The sequence below is a fragment of the Serinus canaria genome, chromosome 3 (assembly GCF_022539315.1).
Source record: "Serinus canaria isolate serCan28SL12 chromosome 3, serCan2020, whole genome shotgun sequence".
NCBI lineage: Eukaryota > Metazoa > Chordata > Aves > Passeriformes > Fringillidae > Serinus > Serinus canaria.
In genome coordinates, this window is record NC_066316.1 from 86,562,967 (window position 1) to 86,584,191 (window position 21,225).

Here is a 21,225-nt window from a genome sequence, read left to right on the forward strand (position 1 = left end):
CTATTTTTTCATTATATGAAAAAAATCATTATACTCATATATCAATTACATTTTAATTATATTTTATTCTGGGTAGCTACACATACTTCTAATGTTTAAATAATGTTTTTAACTTTAAATATGTTTACAATAATTTATGTATTTCATTTACATATATTTATTTACACATTTATGTATGTGATACACACTTGCAGATTTGTTGTCCTCAATTTTAGTTGATTATATAATCTCTTGATAATTTGCTTGCACATTTAATGAAAGATGTTACTTCCTGTTCATGCTCATTTATTAATAAATGTGTAATAGAATTGAGAATTGTCCTGAAGAGACTTAAATTCCATTTTGATATCAGAACTGTATGTCTGAATAGAAGTGAAGAACACAGTATTTGGAAAATATGTACAAAATCTAACACAATGTATTTCCATCTCTCTGCTTAAACTTCAAGCCTTATTTTGTACTTTACTGGACATCATGGGGAACTTCAACCACTCTGATATCTTCTACAGGGACAATACTATGGAGTATAAGATCTGTTTGGAAGAGTCCCATGGGATAAAACCCTCAAGGGAAGGGCCTAAAAAAAATCTATCACTAAGCTCAAGAGCTATTTGTCTCAAAGAATGGACAAAAAATACCAGGAGGCCTGTATGGATGATCAAGGAACTCCTGGTCAAATTCAATTAAAAAAAAAAATAAAAATTTGTATACTGACAGAGGGTGGAAGCAAGGACAGGTAATCTGGCAGGAAACAGAGAGACACCATCTGAGCATGCAGCAAAAAGTTTAGGAAGGTTAAAGATCAAGTTGAATATGACAAGAAATGTGGAAGACATCAAAGAGGGTTTCTGTGAATATGTAGGTAACAAAGGGAAGAGAAAGGAAAATGTTGTCCCATTCTTAATGAGACCGGACATGGAAAAGTTTGAGGCCAGTAAATACTGCCTTTGTCTCAGTCTGTACTGGAAAAATTGTCCTTCAAAAATCCACCATCCTGGAGACCAGAGAAAAGGTCTGAAGCAAGTAAGACACACCCTTGATGGGTGAGACAGTTGTCAGGAAATACTTGGGCAAGCTGGATATGTGTATGTCCATGGCCCCTGTTGGGATGCACCCACAATTCATAGCATCATAGAATTTTATAGTCATTATTTGGAAAAACCACTCTGTTCAAGTGTTAATATAGCACCACCATGTTCACTGCTCAACCATATCCCCATGTGCCCCATCCACACACCTTATGAACAGTTCCAGGTGTGGCAATTTCACCTCTTCATTGGGCAACCTCTTCCAATACATGACCACCCTTTTTGTGAAGACTATTTTTCCTCATACCCCTTCTAAACCTCCCCTGGCACAACTTGAAGCAATTTTCTCTCATTCTGCCACTTGTAACTTGGTAAAAGAGGGTGATGCTCGCCTTGCTACAACCTCCTCTTAGGTAGCTGAAGAGGGTAATATGATTCCCCCTCATTCTTCTTTTCTCCAGCTCAACAAACCCATCTCCCTCAGTTTCACCTCATATGACTTGTGCTCCAGATGCCTCACCAGTTTTGTTGCCTCTCTTTGGAAATGTAATTCTGTGAGAGCTGGCAGATGTCATGGCAAAGTCACTGTCATTTAATATTCATAGATCATATCGATTAGCAGAAGCACTCAAAGAATGGAGGAAAGCAAATGTCATTTTTCAAGAAGGACAAAAATGAAGTCCTGGAAAACTTCAAGCAGCTCACTGTTGCCTTGATCCTTATTAAGGTAATGGAGCAGTTAATCCTGGAAATCATGAACAACAAGAAAATTGTCTGAATTAATTAGCACGGTTTCAAAAAGGGTTAGTCATACTTGACCAACTTGATAAAATTCCAAAGTGAAATGACTAGGTTGTAGATGAGGGGTGAGCAATGTGTATTGTCTGCCTTGACATTAACAAAGTTTTCTGCATGATCTTTCACAAGAACCTCATGAAAAAGCTGATGAAGTATAGGCTGGATGAGTAGAGTGAGGTAAACTGAAAACCAGAGGAGTAGCCAAGTCCAGAGGAAATGTTTGTTATGGAGTCAGCATTTTCAGAAGTAACCAGTGGTGTATTCCAGTAGTCAATCGAGGATCTAGTCCTTTTTAGCTTCTGTGAGGAAAGGCTGAGGAAGCTGAAACTCTTCAGCATGAAGAAAAAGGGCTCAGAGAGGGATCTTATCAATGTATATAAATACCTGAAGGGAGGGTGTACAGAAGATGGAGCCAGGCTCTTTTCAGTAGTGCTCAGTGACAGAACCAGAGGCAATGGGCACAAAGGGAAACACAGATGCTGCTATCTGAACATCAGAAAATACTTTATTACTGTGTGGGCGACTGAGCACTGCCACAGATTGAACAGGGTGGCTATGGAGTCTCCATCCTTGGAGTTACTGAAAAGCTATCTGAAACTGGCTCAGGGTGTTCCAGCTTAAACAGGGGAATTGGACAAAATTACTTCAGAGGTCACTTCCAATCTCAGCCATTCTGCAACTGTTACTGTGAGGACTTGCTTATATAAATGACTTAATTATATATTACTGGAAAACACTTTAAAATAATCTTTATTTTATCATACAACAAGATATTATATAATAGCATTCCCATAGAAGTAAATTTTAAAAAAGGAAAAAATTTAAAGAAAGAAATATCATAATATTACCCATTAGGCATAAGTCATTACCACATGTACTGAATATATGTTCTGATTTTTCAGAGTATAAACCACAAAGAATTAATAAAATTATGTTTAAACTTATAAAAATGTTATCACTACCCTGGCAATTACATTTTCCTAATCTCTGAGGGTTTCTGATCCTGGGATATTTTCCCTTACAAAAGAGATTTTAAGTTCAGTCATAATTGCATGTTATGAATTAGTGATTTGTATCTCTGTGTACAACTAAAACCACCACATTTAGTCTTATCTCGTTTTTGTGTGTTTGTTCTGTTGTTTCTCCATAATTTAGCTTTTTTACTAATCCAGATGTATTCAGTTTTTCTTCATAAATAGTAAATTCACTTTCAGATGAAATATCAAAGTAGTCTCTGCTGCCTATAAGAGAACTTCATACATGTCAAACTTGGAAGTTGAAAAATTATTTTAAAAATTAAGTTAATAACTTTTCAATCTTTCTTAACTCTTGGTCATTGGTAACCCTCTATATTGCCATCATCTGCTTCAGTTCTTCTAATGTAGCATAATGTTTCAGAGTAATTAATTCAGATTAATTCTTAGTTCTTTCTCCCATATCTTTGTGTTAACTGCATCTCAATACATCAATGTTCAGCATCAAATAATTCCAGCTTTCATATGACTGGTATGTCTAAATAAATAGCACTCTGTTTACTTCTGGTTTAAAGGAAGCCCTTCTTGGAATTATTTGTACAAAACCCATATTTATCTAAACATGTCCTTCATTAAAACCCTTTTCTGTTTAGGTGCCCACAAAAATGTGAAGGCAGTTACTGAGAATTCTAAGCAGATAGGCAATGTTGCCTGTTGCCTCACTGGTTTCTCTCGAGGGTTTGCATCTATATAATATTGATTGTAGAGTTAAGATTTGGGAAATCTCTTCATTCTGAATATATACTGTACCCCACATAGCAAAATACAGTCTGTCATTGCTTCACCTGTGTGTAATTAATAAATAACATTATTAAATCTCATTACTAATGTAGGCCTCACAGTGACTTTTTGAGTTTGACATTCATATATTCTAAATGTCATGCTCTTCATCATTCTTCTTTTTGCCCAAGAAGAGAAAAATGGCATGTGTGCTTTCTGAAACAATTCCATTACTTTAAATTTCTGGGCTTTGTTTTTACTATTTTATTCCACAAATACACAGGAGAAGTTCATGTGATATCTGCAGTCTGACGAAATTTTTAGTGTTTGTATTTTCAGTACATTATTAATTGGCTTTACATTCATTGGATGTTTTTAAATAGTTTCCCCCTTCTGTAAAAGGTGTAATTGTATATCCTCCATGCCATCAAGTAAAACAAATCTTGAAGGAAAGCACTTGAAGTTATGTGAAAGCCAATCCCTTTTGACACAAGTAAGTTTAAAGCCTAATCCCTTATGCAAATCAAGTCTAGGAGAGGTGATGGACACCATTACACATTATGAAGATTGAATCTGTTTGCAGGGAGCAGCAAGATCAAGGCTGCTCCACGAGAGGAATCACAGGCTAGAAACCAAGTTTAACCTCAGTGCAATGTTGCCATCACTAAGCAAAGCACAGTTCTGCAGCATTGACACAGAGAAGTCAGAACCAGTGTCTGATAACAGGGTTCCTGACAAGCCCCAGACAGCGCAAGCAATGCATCAGATTCAGGATCAAGTTAGAAGTAGTAGGAGACAGAACCAGAAACAAATCTGTAATATGCATATAAGTGATCCATCCAAAAAGAAAAAAAAAAACCCAAAACCTCTTAAGATCACTCTTGAGACTGGGAGGGAAGCAGGATTGGAAATTAAAACATCTACAGAATAGTGCATGGCAGATCAGAGTACCCCAGCTGAACTCATTGGCAATAAGCAGGTCTGTAGGAAGCCCCTGGGTGGGTCTGCTGCAGAATATTTGGGTATGTCAGTGCTCTCAGCACTCTGATAGCTGCTTAAGGGGAATTGCCTGAAGCAGGGTCATCTGGAAAACATGAAATCCTTTGTTTTGCTGACAAAGAAAGGCAATCAGGTTCATTTTTTTCTCACACGTATTCTGCATTTTAAACGCCTGCTTCCATTTCCATTCATACAGTTCACATCTTGATAGGACTAGACCACCCCAGAAGCACAGCTCATGTCTGCTCCCACACTTCCACCACATTTCAAGGCTTGTCTGGGTTTGCAGCTCAGGGCATTGGGTAGTGCAACCTTTTCAGGGGCTCTGGCTGGCTTTTTCTGCTAGGGAAGATTTATTATTGCTGGCACATTGTGCCAGAGCAGACTGTCAAATGTAGAATGTAATCCCATGGACATAGATGAGCTGGGCTCAGGGCAGTTTACATTTGAAGAGTCACAGACTTTATCTGAGTTAAAACTCTTGCATGGAAGCTAAGAGGATGGAGTTGTTCGACACATCATATAAATTTTCTATCTGGAATAGGTGTTCACAGAAAAGATTACTCTGTGAGAGGTAAATAAAATTTTTATTTGTTTTGGATTTTTAACTACTACAACAACTAAGACAGAAAAGACCTCAAAGTAAATTTAAAAATGAGCAAGTGTGTAGAACAACAAAGTTGAGAAAAAGAAATGTCAGTCAAGTTTACTAAAACCTTACCTGGACCGTCTGTCTTTCTTTTTCATAACTGCATTTTCTGCAAAGTCAGCAGAAGCATTACTCAACTTGATGCATCTCTTATCTAACAGAATAGCTTAGGTTGATAAGCAAGCAAGTGAATTTCACAATTTATTATCAGGTACATGACTGGAATGCTTTGCAATTATACACATCTTATAAAATGCTGGACAGTAAGACAGGGGTGTTGTGAAAACAATCCCCAAATACATGGTCAGTATTTTGGCTACTTCTTGAACTTTATAAAACCCTTGTGTTTTGCTTTTTTTTCTTTTTTTTTTTCTTTTTTTTTTTTTTTTTTTTTGTTTAATAGCACTTCATTAAGATTACATGAAGCAGAATTTTAAATAATTTGCTTTTCATCTGATCTCAGAATAGAAATATTAATTTTATGTCTTAAATATCTCATGTAAGGAGTTTTACTTAAAAAAATATTCTTACACATCCTTTTTTTCATGGTGGTCGTTCTGTGTGCCTTTGCATTGTGAAACTTTATATTTCATTTTGCCTTTAAAGCAAAAGTTGGTATAAGCAGTATTTAAAAGAAACTTTGTATTTTGATCTTTTTGCATGTGTTTTGTGATTCAGATAGAAATGTTATAGTGGTAGTGGCACTCAATAAGAGATACTTTAAATATAATGTGTATTACCTTAAGAAAATAAGCTCTCAAATTATTTCAGTTCTATTCTAATTTCTGAATGAATTTCAGATATTTTTCTAATCTCTGAATAATATATTTGAGAACGGTTTGAAATTGAACTTATTTCAATATCAAAAAACCCATCAATTTTTTGGATATTCTACAAAATCTAACAATAGTTTGATAAGTTCAGATAAAGTGCAAAGTTAATGTCTTTAGGTTAAGCAGAAAAAAGACATCCAAATTTTGAAACGTTCAGACTTTCAATCTAATGATCTTACTGAGTTGCACTTCTGAAGGTAAGGAATATTCAATGAGAGTTCATCCATTGGACTTATGAAACTTAATTATTTTTGTTGTCTTTCATCTGTAATTATATTTACCTGAGAAATTCAGAGTCCCTCCATTTGCTAAAATAGCATGATTATTTTAAGGAGAATAAGTGATATCAGTAACACTGAGGATGATGAAATATCTTAGCTAATTTTTTAGTATTCACCTTTTCAGCTCCTTGTGTTCTTCTCAACACCTTTGTGCTCCTGCAGAATAATGTCTTGTGTATCATCAGTGTGCCAGTAGAAAAATGTTGCTGTTAAAGATCATGCAAGGAAATTTGCAAGTGACAGACTTTCCTGTAACTATCTGATATATATTTGAGAACACTGCAATTTTGTACAGCATAAAATATTCTATAGCATTAATAGAAGTATAGTTGGCTCACAGTAATTTTTAGCATTCTCTTTGTACTTCAAAATTGGTGATATGATGCCTTTAATATGTATAGGATCTTAGACCTAAAGCTATGATTTATTAAATAGCTAATTAAATATTATGTTATACTAGTAATTATGTTTGGAATGTGTTGTATTAATTTTAACCTTAAAAGCATAAGCAAAAAAATATATTAACATACTTTGATGATGAAAGTGATTTGTAGCCAATTAACAATTTCTATCTGACTTTCAAAGAAGGTTCTCATCATACATTTCAAATAGTTGAGAGGAGCTGCATACTGAAAATAAAAAAAGGCTTCTCTACATCTGTCCAGCTTTTTTTCATGTCTCAAATACTCATAAAATATGGTCTCACAGTAGCTTCATAGATTCTTTGATTCCCTCTGAAATATTTTTAAATACTGCCCACATATTACCTTTGTACTCTGAGAACATGATTTCCTAAATTCCCCCTTGCATGTTATTTTAGATATCATCAGTATATGATGATGCTCTCATTCTATTATTTCCCTTGAAACTGCATTTGCTTTAACCTTTAACAATTCAAGGGTCGTGAAAGAATCTGTTTCAAGGAGTTTTGTCTAGTACACACTTCAGCTTGCCCATGGCTTGTGGCCAGACAATTTACTTCTGCAGGAAATGCTGTTTGTGCTATTTGTGCTACTCTCCACCTGCCTATCCAGAGGAACAGATGCCAATGCATTTTTATTTATCTCTCTCAAAAGAGATAAATAATAATCCCACCATAATCAGGGACCTGAACAGGAAAGAAAAAGGAATGCAAAATACCAGAATTAGATCAGCAAGGTTGCATATAGTGCCATTACCTTATCAGCACTTCAAAGAAAATTCTTTAAAAAAATTAAAGAACTTGGAAATTAATTTATATGTTGGCCAGTCCTTGCTGTAATGCTCACTGGTGCCACGGCATATGTTAGAGAGCATTCAGCAGCTGCTCTTAGCAGAAAGCTTTCCAGTTTACTGAGTTACCTGGACTCTCCCTAGACTATGCTTTTTCTCCCTCTTTTCATACATATATCTTCAAATCTTATGGAAAATGCAGAACATGTTTAGAGGCAAAAAAAAAACCTTGTAGGAACCCTTCTATCACAAGTTTATGTGTGGAAGAGAATCTTGGTGCTTCATTTCTCCCAAGAAGACATTTTGTATCTAGTAGATACAGGTTTTGAGAGCCAAGAGTCCTGGTTCATATGATTCTATGAGAGAGCATGCAGGTGTGCTGCAGAGAAGAGATCAAATTATTTTCACCATGGAAAGAATTCAGAAGAATATCAGCATTTGTTTCTTTTTATCTTCTGCTGTAAGATACACAGAAAGCCCAGCATGCTTTCCATACTGCTGACTTGTTATAACTACTGAAGGTGATTCACCTCCATATTCCTATGGCTGGATGTAGTGGGTAAACCCTGGCTGGACACCAGGCACCCATCAAATCCTCTTTATCACTCCCCTCTGCAACTGGACAGGGGAGGAAAGATATAACAAAGGGTTCATGGGTGTAGACAAGGAGAGATCACTCACCAAATACCATCACAGGCAAAACAGACTAGAATTAGAGCTATTAATTGAATTTATTGCTAATAAAATCAGAGCAGGATAATGAGAAGTAAAATAAGACCTTTAAAAACCCCTTCCTCCTTCCCAGCTCTACATGCTCCCTGCCAACAGCACAGGGAGACAGGGAATGGATTTATGGTCAGTTCATCATCTGTGGTTTCTCCCGCTGCTCAGGAAGAGGAGTCCTTTCCCTGCTCCATCATGGGATTCTTCCAACGGGAAATAGTTCTCCATGAATTTTTCCAACATGAGTCCACTGTACAGGAAATAGCTTTCAACAAACTACTTCAGCATGGGTCATTCTCCCATGGCATGCAGTCCTTCAAGGACAGGCTGCTCCAGTGTGGCCCCACACATGGTGACAAGTCATGCCAGGAACCCTGCCCCTCCTCTGTCCAAGGGGCTGTAGGTCCCTGCCAGGAGCCTGTTCCAGCATGGAGCTCCCAAGGGTTCACAGCTTCATTTCAGACACCACCTGCTCTGGCATGGATCTCCTCCAAGGGCTGCAGGGGCACAGCTGCCTCACCATGGGCTGTACCACAGGCTGCAGGGGAATCTCAGCTCTGGTGTCTGGAGCACCTCCTGCCCCTCTGCTGACCCTGGTGTCTGCAGAGCTGTTCCCCTGACATATTCTGACTCAGCTGTTCTCTGGCTGCAGTTTCAAATGTGCAAGAACTTTTTTTCTTTCTTCTTAAATGTCTTATCGTAGAGGTGTTACCACCATCTCTAATTGGTCCAGCCAGCCTTAGCCAGCAGCATGTCCATCTTGGACTTGGTTGGTATTGGCTTTCTTGTACATGAAGGAATCTTCTGGCACCTTCTCACAGAAGCCATCCCTGTGCTCTTCCTTCTACCAAAATCAGGCCACACAAACCCAATATATTGGAAACAGCATTTCCTGTTACATATCAAAGCAATCACTTTTGTAGATTAAAAATCTACTTTTCACTATACTTCCTAGATTTGCTCTTAATTGTTTCATCCCCTTTTGTCTGCGTTTTGCCTTATTAAATGTTCTTTACTGATTTGATCTTACTCCTCCTTTATCCAATATTACAGTACTGACAACTTGCTGTGGAACATAGGCTGAACTGTTCTATTGCACATAAATGTCTGTAGATTAGTGTTGGCCTGATTTTCATAGGCAGTGATACTTCACATTTCTGCTTTAAAGATGTCAGAGAGCAAAATGATAGAAAATTATTGACAAAACTGGACAAAAATTGCTCGAATGCTGTAAATTTGTATACTGGGAAAAAAAAAATCATTGGGAGTCTGTATAACCTCAGTAGGAAAGCTTTCTATTTTCCTGATTGTAATGCCTCCAACTTTGCCTGTCAAAATAGACTTCCCTGTAACCAGTGAAGCAGAAAAATTCATGGCACACAGGGGGTCTATCAGTAGTATGGTGTACCATGGCCAGTGGGGTCACCATGTAGACTGTGACAATCCCATAGACTTTTTTCATTGCAAATAAATCTCTATGATTTCAATATGTCAGCATATTTGTCCTTTTTTATTTTTAATTCAAATTTTCAGGAGAAACATGTTCTGTTCGCATCAATGAGTGTCAAGACAGACCCTGTTGGAATGGAGGAACCTGTCAAGAGGACATAAGTGGCTTCAAATGCAATTGCCCCTTTGGTAAGCATTTATACTTTTTATATAATTCCTACCTTGGCACAATATGACACAGTACTTGTTACTCAAGTGCTATAAAGTCTTACATAAAACCCCTAATCTTCCAAATCCTATTCTACTGGCCAAACTACTAATTCCCAAAGGAACTGAACATTTCTCTAAAGTTTGTATGACCTCAGTCTGGTTGCCTGATCTTTGTGGTATCTGAAATGTCCTGAAGTATGCAAGGTATTTTAAAAAGTTTGAAGATATGCTAGAGGATATAAGGGACATCCAAAATGCATCAGCCCAGGTGGCAAATGAAATAAGAACAACACAAAGACACCAATAAAAATTAGGGAGAAAGATATATGATACTGAAATTTTTGCTTTGCTAATTATATATATATCTTGTTTAATTTGAGATTTTTATGTTATTTTGTGTTGACTAAGAAAACGTAGAAAAGGGTGGGTTAGAAACTCCTAACCTTAGAAATTGCTTTGAAGGAGCCTGGGGTACCGATTTTGCAACTCGCAAGTTCATTCATAAATATGGATGATAAATTAGTGATAATTTCAAAAATGGTTTTTGTTTGTATGTGTACATTTATAAGCTCGTTGTTACTATGGAAACTAAGGTCAAGAAAAGAAAACAAATTTTATATGGTTATGGACTAAGAAGTACGTATAGTACTGTGGTGTTTTGAAGATAAACTAATGGTGATCAGGAAAGCCTGGAAATGTCAGAGTGACATCACAGGTCTCCAATGAACCCTCTCAAACTGAACAACTTTTTAATGTATTTAATAACATAAGATCCTTAAATGCCTTAAGGTCGGTGTCTGCTGAGTTGGGAACTGAAGACAATACTGAGTTATATCTCTAAAGATAAGGCGATGCTATCAAGTTTGTTGCTTGAATGTAAGCCTGCCAGGTGTTACACTGAATAAAGGCTGTAGAAAAATATTAACACAAACATTATCTCCTTTGTTCTTCTGAGATGGAGATTATCCCATTCAATACACTGCTTTGCTATCATCAGTGTTTGACTCTTATTGGTATTCACCAAGACTTTTATCTACAGTGGATTTTACACAGAAGCATGCTGCACCTCTATTTTGCACAGATCTAAAAGGAGAACTCTTTCATACAGCAAAATGCATGCCAGTGACAGGAAACAAAATTGTGGCATTGTATTAGCAATCATCTGTGTCACTTTCTTTAAAAAAAAGACAGTCACTTTATAAGGTTTCCTTACCCAATTAATTTTTCTAATAATTCCCAATGTGTGTGGGGGATCTGGAACAATGAAGTTTATGTAATGGACATATACACTAAAATTATGAGTTTCATTCTAGTGATTCTTTAAAAATACTGTATATACCAGTGGTTCTTCATCATAATCAGTCAAATGATCATAAAAACCTCATAGTGAACCAGGGGTCAGCTGTGGAAATGATCAGTTTTTTCTGAAAGGAGTTATGACTTGCTGTAATTTGCAGCTACATTATTAATATGATTGCAAACTGAATTGGAGAAGGGGAAAATTGTGTACTGATGTGAATACCTAACAATGAGCTAAAAAGAGGAGAATTTTAATCTAAATGTGAAACATATTCTATTTGTGCCCTTGGCTAAATTAATTAATATCCCTGCTCATATTCTCTAGGTGAAAGTGCAGATAAACAAATGTAACTATTTCAAATACATTGCTGTGATTAAATAATGTCTGTAAATTGCCTGAAATCACAAGACGTTATGTTAATGGATATTTTTACTGCTTCCTCAGTTTTAACAAGAGCATCACTTCAAAAGATAACACAGCTGACTTGAGTTAATCTTTAAGTGAAAAATTACAGTTTTTCCCCCATACTCTCATTGACAGCCAGTGTGCTCCTGGATTTCTTTAAAAAAATAAGTTTTGCTTCTCAGAGAAACTGTAGTTGTTGACTTTTCAGCAACTAAATAATAGTGAGTAAATAAAAAATAAAAATATGTAATAAATCACATGTATTCAACAGCAATAGACAAGGGAACACAAAAAAATTTGGATACTCCCTAGTGATTAAGTTCTTGTAAATGAAAAACTTGTATCTATAACTGTCTGCCTAGACCAATAATATTTTTATTCATTAGGTGTGTAGCTGCTGTCTTTGCACTTTTCTGCTTTGCCTCTGTTGTCTAAAATAGTATCTGCTCCTTATTTTTATTGAAATTGACCTTTCAATATCAAATATGTTACAAACAATGAATATAAAAATCTTTCCTCTCTCCTCATTGGAGGTTCTGTTTCTAATTTTATTTAGGTTATTTTTTATGATTAATAGTAACTCTGTTTCACTGGATGCATCTTAAATAAGTTAGTTGGGCAAGAAATATGTCAACATTTCTGCCATGTCAAAAGTAAGCAGCACTGTTTTTTACCCTTTACTAAAAATTCAGGGGTAACCACAGTTAGAAGCTACATACATTAAAAGGTAATCACAGTTAGGAGTTGAATACATTAAAATTCATTGAATATTTTTTTTCTTCAAATTATGGCATAGCAGTATTATTTATTTGAATTTTAAAAAGCATGAGTCCTCTTAAAGTACAATTTAGAAGGAAAGGATTAATTTCTTTTTGGTTTTTCTTTCATAAACATTAATGCTAAGCTAAGACAGATGTGGAGTTTTGCATTAGCAATGAGTGATAGTTCAACTAAAGACCTTGACATGGCTTAATAATGAAGAGATGCTGTATAACAGTAAACATAGAATAAATATATATGTTTTGAAAGGAAATAGAGATTTTTTTTTAACTTTTATCTTATAGAATTTCCATGCAAAGTGAATGTAAGACTAGCATTTTTTATTATAAAGATATATATTTTTCTAAGAGCTCATCTGGTTACCTGTGGTATGCAGTGTTGCATCTGGAAAATGCATACCTGGCCCAGTGAGAGCATGGATGATCTCACATTATACACAGGATACATGAAAAATGTAAGGCTGAATTCTTCACAGTACTGTGTGCTGTAGATATTTGGTTGTATCTGAAGAAAGCAAGCTGATTAGCCTGATTAATAAACAAGGTTCATTAACTCAACAAGAATGTTATGGTAATACTTAGGCTGCTTCTGATAATAAGTGGGATCTTTCAGATCCTGTGTCTTTATAAAGTAGAGTGATTAAGAAATGCAGAGCAACTAGCATATACTGTTGGGGGGAGTTAAGAGAATTAAATTGTCAGAGAAGATTCATAATCTGATAAAACTGCTTTTGATTGAGACTTGTGATCCTTCAGTTTTATTTTATTTTTATAGAGCTTAATAAGAGCTTAAAGTGAGAAAAGCACACAGAATGTGCAAATTGACCTGTGCTATATTAAGACAATAATCAAATATATTTAAGTCTGTATGAACTTTCCAAGACAGTTTTGTCTTCTAGAGAGTTACCCAGATCTACCCCAAATGCTTCTGTAGCCTGCACAGTCCATTAAAATGACCTCAAAACTTCAATGTTTAGTTTAAGTTTTAAAATTTACATATAGGGTTCATTCATCCTTGAGAACCACAATTGTTTTTCCTTGTCAATAAATCAGAAATTTGCATACTTAAAAAATCTAAAATATATGCATTTAATTGTGTGAGCTCATTTTATGAAAATATATCTTAAGCTTTATTAATTATTTTCAAGTAGTTCAATTTCTTCATATGTGGTCAATTTTAATACTCAAACCATTGTTTTTATATGAAAAATCTCCTTTCAGCAGCTTTAAAAATAATCCATTAAATTCTCTGTAATACAGCTGAGACCTTTCTTAGAAATTATTCCAGTAGTCCATCCTGCTGTTGATAAGATATTGTCACTAAATAGGATGAAATGAGGTCATTTAATCATACAGATCATTAATTCACATAAATGTATCTCAGCTTTGCTGGAAACCTGAAATAACTAGAGTCAAATTTTAGAAGTAGATAACTAGACAAAATAATTTCCTTGTAAGCAATTTGGATTGATATTGATGTTTTTGATTTTGGGTTGTTTTTTTTTTTTTTTGGTGGGGGGAGGGTTGTTTGTCGTTTTTGTTTGGTTGGTTTGGTTTTTTTTTTTTTTCCTTTTGGTTTTGTTTTTCTCATTTCCCTGTACTATATTCTCATTTTATTAACACAGCATAGGAAGGAGAAGCAAAAAGTAGACCCTTTTGATGCCCATGCATCAAAAGGTACAGGTTACTTTCAGTAATGGACTCTTCAGGGTCTACTTTTGCTGATTTTTGTGACAGAGCATGATCTTTATTTTTGCAGCTCAAGATAAAAGGGAATAATATACAGATAGATCAAATAGAATCAGACAATATCTTTAGATATTGCATGAAATCATTACCTAAGTCCTTTTCTCTCTTAGTAAAAGTCATGCATGGCTTTCAGATAAATATCTTCTGCAAATATTTTTTCAGGAAAATAATTGTATAATAATATAGCTTGGGTGATGGGATACTGCTATATACTGATGACCTTGTACAGGAGATTTTACAGGCATTATTTCTGAGCTTTAGGCAGGTCAGGTCAAGTGTAATATGTTTAAGCTTTTGCTTTGTTCCTCACTATCCTACTCTAGGTTTAATTTGCAGTAAATTAGATACATTTTCTCCAAGCTGAGTTCATTTTCCCCATAATTCTCTCTAGTAAGTGATTTCACTGTTTTTATTTCAACCAATGAGATATTTAATCTAATTTTCTCTCCCTGTCCTGCTGACAAGAGGCAGTAAGGAAGCAGATAGCTGGGTAAAGGTCTGGAAGCCATCCAGGATGAATCCACCACACACCCACAGGCATCAAGACTGTGAATCAGCAGATTTAAGAAAAAGAAAAGTAAAAATGTGAACCTTCATTATTTTAGCATCCTCTAGTCTATTGTGCACCAAAGGATGAAGTTTGTAGGAAGAAATTTCTAAAATATTTAAATTCAGGTTATTCATTAATACAAGTAACATAAGAAAATTTTTATGAGATTCTTGAAATATGAGTAAAGTACTGTAACAATAAATCCTACAAGCAGGATGGAAAGACCCTAAATATACCTTCTGCACAGTACTGTGATAAAGCCAAATGCTCCACCTATAGCAGCTCTGTCTGGAAGATGACACTGGAAAGCCAAGGAGTCTGAAACCTGTGTTCCAACCCAGCAAGGCATCTTGTGTGAATAAATAGTATAATCTGATGTTTTTCATCAATTTTATTGGAAGAAACTCCAGCCCCTTTCCTTGGAGCAGAGAAAACCTCCAATCAGTACCAAACACTGTGGAAAATGGTAGGCACTGTCTCTTGCCACCACTTGTGGTCTTTATCATTAGAAACATAAGGACTGATCAGTATTGATTAATAGGTATTCTGAATTCAGTGTAATAGAAGAACAACTTAATACCATCTTCAGTGATGGAGGCAATGGCCAAGGAAATTTAAGTGATGATATATATGCAGCTACTATTTGATACTTGATTTAATATCTGATGTTGGAACTAATATGGTGTTGGCTTAATATAGAGCGAATGTAATTCTCCACAGAATCTATCAAAAAATTGAAGGGAAGATAACTGATGAGAAAGTCCTAAAGGACCTGTGTTGTGCTCCAGCCTTTGTTAAGATTAATGTATCCAGAAAACTTTTTACCTATCCATGAACCAGCATGTTCAGCAGGGAAAAAAGTATCCATGGAGACTCTTAGATCAGCTCTTGTTCCAAGAAATAATGTACATTTTCAAACCCATGGATTCATTCCCTGTATGTTTTATTGCCTTGAAGTTTCTTTGTACATTCCTCTTCTTTTATGTTGCTCAGTCTTCAGTTTGTTTTTATTAGTCCCTGATGGGTTTTTTCATTTTGGCTGTTTATACTGCTCATTGAAACACTATTAATTCTTTGGGTTTGCTTTCAAATTTATTTTATATTGCATCCTTCAGATTGTTGTATGAAGATGTGCCACTTGTTACCCCTTCCATTCTGCTTCCATTGGTATTTCACCTTTTTTTTCTCTATGAAAACAAATATTTAGAAACTTGTATTTGTTGCAGGTATGCTCATAAAGACTAATTAAATTTCTGTTTCTTGCAGACAGGCTAGTTAGCTAGAATTTTCCTTTTTTGTCATTGAGTACGTGTATTGTTTTTCTGGTTAACCTGCTACTTGTTTACTTTACTTATTTTAAACTTCTTTTGTTTTTAAATTACTTTTATAGATGAGTTCTTTTAGTTGAACTTTTCAGTTCACCTGTTTTAGTCATGTAGGATAAATATTTTAGGTATTTCAAATTTGTTGAGATTGTTTTTACAGGTTTACTTCTTCCTTTAGTTAACTGGAAGCAAAATATTGTGTAGTGTCATGATAACCTTTTATGGAGGGAATGACTCACTCTTTTATTCCTCTTTCCTTATACTCTTTCAGGTAGATGAGAGTAGGAGTAAACTGAAAATTTTCATTTTTATGTGTTTCAGTGCAAATGAATATGCCATTAATCTTTTCTTTACCTCTGAAAAGTTCTTAACCTAATACCTTGTTCTGAAAAAATTAAATTCATTGATGACTTCTAGAAGATTAATATATTAAAATAACATAAAGAATAAGCATCAGAGCCGAATAAAATTGTGGCAACAAAAAGATTTCTAACCTAGCTGTTTCCATGACAACCTCCCTTCTTAGGTTTCAAAAAACATTTCTGCATTACTCCTGCGCTGCTCATCATGTTTGTTGCATGTTATTTAAATTGATAAATATTTCCATTTATACAATAGAATATTGGATGAAACACATGACAAAAAGTATTGTTCTGTTTGTATTACAATAATGTCATGATGCCTGATTTATATTAGAAGCACCTATATGTCATGCTTTCTTCATGTTGTTTCCATTTTCAGTGTTAATATGATCCAGGGAGTTCAATGGGTTTTGTTTTTATTGTTTGTTTGAAGGGCAATCCTCGTTGTTGCAAACAAAATAGGAAATAGTTGGATAAACCACAATTTAATTTCCCTATTTTGTGCTTGTATAGAAAACATTAATACAGATGAGATGAACATTTTGCTAGAGGTACCAGTCTTTTGTATCAGAGTTTTACCTGGGAGACCTCGCATCCAGAAAACCAAGTTTTAGCCAGCAGAAGATAGATGAGACGAGATGAATACCAGCTGATGTGATTTACTCTGTGACTAAAGACACTGCAGTAAAAGTGGACAGAGGTTTCCTTAGCAGTATTCTGATGCCATTTTTTCATATTTACAAATGAATTTTGGAGGTTTTTTTTTAATTTGCATAATTTTCTTCCATATTCTTCTCATTATATTTTTAAGATTCTTAAAAAATTTCCTCTATTTTAATAAAGTGCAATTTTATGCTTTAATTCTCAGTCTGGACCTAAAAAGGACAAATGGAAAACACGTATGTGCCATAAATAAATGTGAATCATCAAAAAAATAACAGGAAGGACGATATGTGTAGCAGGATGATAAGGGCAGAATTGCAGCCTGTACAAACAGTGAAAATTAGCTGTAATAAGGGACAATTAAAAATTTCGATAAAATGAAACCTCACAAAAGCTACCACACAATTTTATTATGTTCAACATAATTGGCAGTCCTTTTTAGAGGAAACTCAGGACTGAAATAGTGAAGCTGCTGCCCAAATTGAAGCACACTGTTTGAGACAAACGACACCCTCTCTGCATATGGTATGACTTCAGCAATTTAAAATGAAATTTTAAATTAATTAATTGCATTAATACTCCAGCCACCTTGTAGTCCAGGCTGCCCACACTATAAATCTGTTGTTGCGCCCAACCTCCATAGGCAGTCCTCAAATCAAGTACTCAGTCCAAACAGAACCAGAAAATTCTGAGACCAGATTCACAATTCACTTTAAAAACAATAAAGCAAAGCTGATGTAATTAGCAATAACATAAAGGGCCACCAATGATCAATTTTGCATAAGTTAAGAAAGGAACAGGTGCTCAACTCAGTGGAGTTTACTACAGCATTATGTATCAAATGCAGGAGCAGATTTTACCCATGATCCTAGTTAAGATCAAATTTAATGATGACCTACATGGTAAAGTTGGGATCCCTTTCCAAGGTTAATTGATTCTTCAACAAAATATTTTCATTTTCTCTAATTCTAGAATGTTTTGTCAGCTACTCTTCTGTATGTCTTCTCTTACATATGGCCTGTACACTTGAGACAAGCTGTTCTTCTATACACCTTGTGATGGGATGTGTTTTTTTCTTTGGTGCAGACATTTTTATAAACTAGTATCTGCACAGAATCATAGAGTAGTTTGGATTGGAAGAGATCTTAAAGATCCTTTAGTTCCAGCACTCCTGCAGAGACACCATTCACTGGACCAGATTCATCCTGGCCTTGAACACTTCCAGGGATGAGGTATTCACCACTTCTCTGGAAAATCTCCTCCAGTACCTCACCACCCTTACAATAAAGAATTTCTCCCTAATATCTAAACTGAATTTGCCCTCTTTCAGTTTTAAACCGTTGCCCCTTGTCTTTGTCACTATCTGTGCATAGAAAAAGTCCTTCTTTTATAACTCCCCCTTTAGGCACCAGAATCCATCCCCATTTTGTCCTCTCACTACGTACCTTTGTACCCCAAAGGCCTTTTCTGTCCTTTCTGTCCTGTTCTTGCAAACCTTGCCAAACCTCTGCTCAGCTTGTGTTTGTGTTTGGGATTGCCCTGTCCCAGGCATGGATTCTTGCATTTTATATTTTTTAACTACTTCTCAAACCTGTCAAAGTCCCTCTGGACATCATCTCTACCCTGCAACATCTTAACTGCACCGCACAGATTGGTTTAGTCAGCAAAGTTGTCCGAGGGGGCAAAAAATTCCATTGTCCTAGTTCTAACAAAGATGTTAAACAATGCTGGTCCAAATAGTGACCCCTGAGAAATGCTATTTGTCACTGATTTCAACTTGGACATTGAGCCATTGACAGCATCTGACATTTTTTGTAAAATAAGTTCAATATAAACTTTCTTGGTTACATGTGTAAATTCAGTTTCATCTTTGCAGATTTCTTATGATACCTAGAAATTCAATTTACAGATCACTGATAAAACCACCTTCAGATAAACAAAAACTCATAATAATACCACTTAAATATACATATAATATCTCTCTAGATGCATATTATTAATATATATTTAGGACTGTTCATGCAAGTAATCAAAATTGCTGATGGAAATTTATTAGACTTCACAAAAAAAATTATAGATTGATGAAAAAGGTCTGTATGTACTTTCTCAGGGAAGCATTTCAATAGAAAGTTGACTGATTTTATCCTTTCTGTATGTGATAAATTTTTTTCATCAAGAAACTTTATAAAATGTTTGTTTAACTAAATTCCATGTAAACTTGCTTATTTACTCTCTGCATGATTTTGTTTTGTCTTCCTTATTTCTTTTTAACTTGAGTGAGAAAGATATTTTTATTTGCCTGAATGTGGTTGTTAAACCATGCTGTACTTCATGGGAATACGTCATCACTCTGTATAATTTTTATGCCTTCTTTTAGTACCATTTATTTCACTCCTATATGTTAGTGCAGCCTTGTCAGATGTGTTTTACTTCTTTATTGTTTATGAATTGATATTGATAAAAGGGCTGGGAAAGACACTTATCCTTGTAGAAGAAAGATATCCTTGCAGACCCACTTCGAATGACAAATATATCACCCATGAGTGCTGTCACACAATGAAATGATAATCCATTGTGGTTAGCAGTGCAGAAGACCTGGATAAAGTTCTAGTCTGCCTTCATAACTAGGCATGATTATTCCCTCCAGTCTATTTTGCATAAACAGTGGTTAGACAGGAAATGGAATATCTGGTTACTCTTTCTACTTTCTACGCAGGAATCCAGCCCAAAACCTATCTGCAAGTACTCCCTGAGAGGATTCAGCAGCTTTCTTCCTTAAGCTTGTAACTCAGTCTGTGCCAACTGTGTCAGCTGGATGTTCAGAGAATAAAAAAGCATACTTTGACAGCTGGATGGGGAGTCTGTACATCAACCAGGAGAGTAATAGAGCATGGTACAGATTGCACATAATTCCGAGAGAATTATTCAGCTTTACTAACTGGGATTTATTTAAACTTTAGTTGAACTTCTTGGTCAAATTCAAGTTTCTTTTTTTCAAGCAAGTTCATTTAGCTTCCTCTTCATGAAATTAACTTCCTTTTCATCCAAAACAAACCTTTACTTTTAAAAATTTTTCTATTTGTTTTGGCTGATAGAGAGTTAATGTTCCTCATAGCACCTCATATAATGTAGTGTTTTGGATTTGTGACAAAATAAGTGTTGATATTATACATTGGTAAATCTTTCTTGCTAAGTAGTGTTTGCACAGCAAGGACTTTTCTGTTTCTCATGCTGCCCTGCTGGCAAGTAGGCTGGGTATGCACAGGGAGTTGGGAGAGGCCATAGCTGGACTGCTGACCCCAACTAGCCACAGGGACATCCCATACTATATGACATCATTCTCAGCATATAAAAATGAGGGAAGAAGGATGTGAGGGAGGTTTGTCTTCCCAAGTCACTGCTGGGCATGATGGAGCTCTGCTTTCCTAAAGATGGCTGAGCAACTGACTGCTGGTGTGAAGCAGTGAATAAACTCCTTGTTTTTCTTTGCTTGCATGCACAGTTTTTCTTTCCCTATTAAACTGCTTTTTCCAAACCCATGAGTTTGTCTTACTTTTGTTTCTCCAATTCTCTTTCTCATCCCCATGTGGGGTATTGAGTGAGCAGCTGTGCTGGGTTCAGCTGCCCACCAGCCTTAACTAATCAAATTAGTTAATCTTTTTCCTCTTTGTTTTCATTCCATGAAATAAGATGCAATTATATTCTAAAAATAAATAAAGGCATTAATATATTGACATTTTAGTGAAATAGATTTGTTGCATATTCTGGTAGGCTTTGAGATAAATTTAGCTCTGATGTTGCAGAGCTGAAGTAGCATTCCAGTAGCACAACAAATAGTTAATCTCACCAGTCGTTTTCTTTCTTCAGGTATATACAGGAAATTATCAGTGATTAATCCTCGTGTCCGCCCACCTACCTCTTTCTGATAATCTTTTTTTCTTTTTTTTTTTCTTACTTCAAATATACAGTCCTTCAAATTATCTTGTCAAGCTGTATATCAACAACTTCTCTGATGTCAAGGTGCATGCAGCAGAATGGCGTGCTTGGGTGATTCTATACCACATGAGCTGTATAAAATGACAACTGCCTTCATCCTCTATGACTTGTTACCTTTGGTGAATTGCACTTTTCTGTCATATTAAACTGCAAACTCATA

The 21,225-nt window shown here is 35.4% G+C and overlaps 1 protein-coding gene across 1 annotated transcript in view; it reads left to right on the forward strand.

Moving 5' to 3' along the window:
• Window positions 1-21,225, forward strand: part of EYS (eyes shut homolog) — a 700,331-nt gene that overhangs the window by 91,028 nt on the left and 588,078 nt on the right. The window contains exon 11 of the mRNA XM_050973021.1: window positions 9,811-9,915. Within this exon, the coding sequence (XP_050828978.1) occupies window positions 9,811-9,915 (105 nt within the window). The remainder of the gene's footprint in view (window positions 1-9,810; window positions 9,916-21,225) is intronic.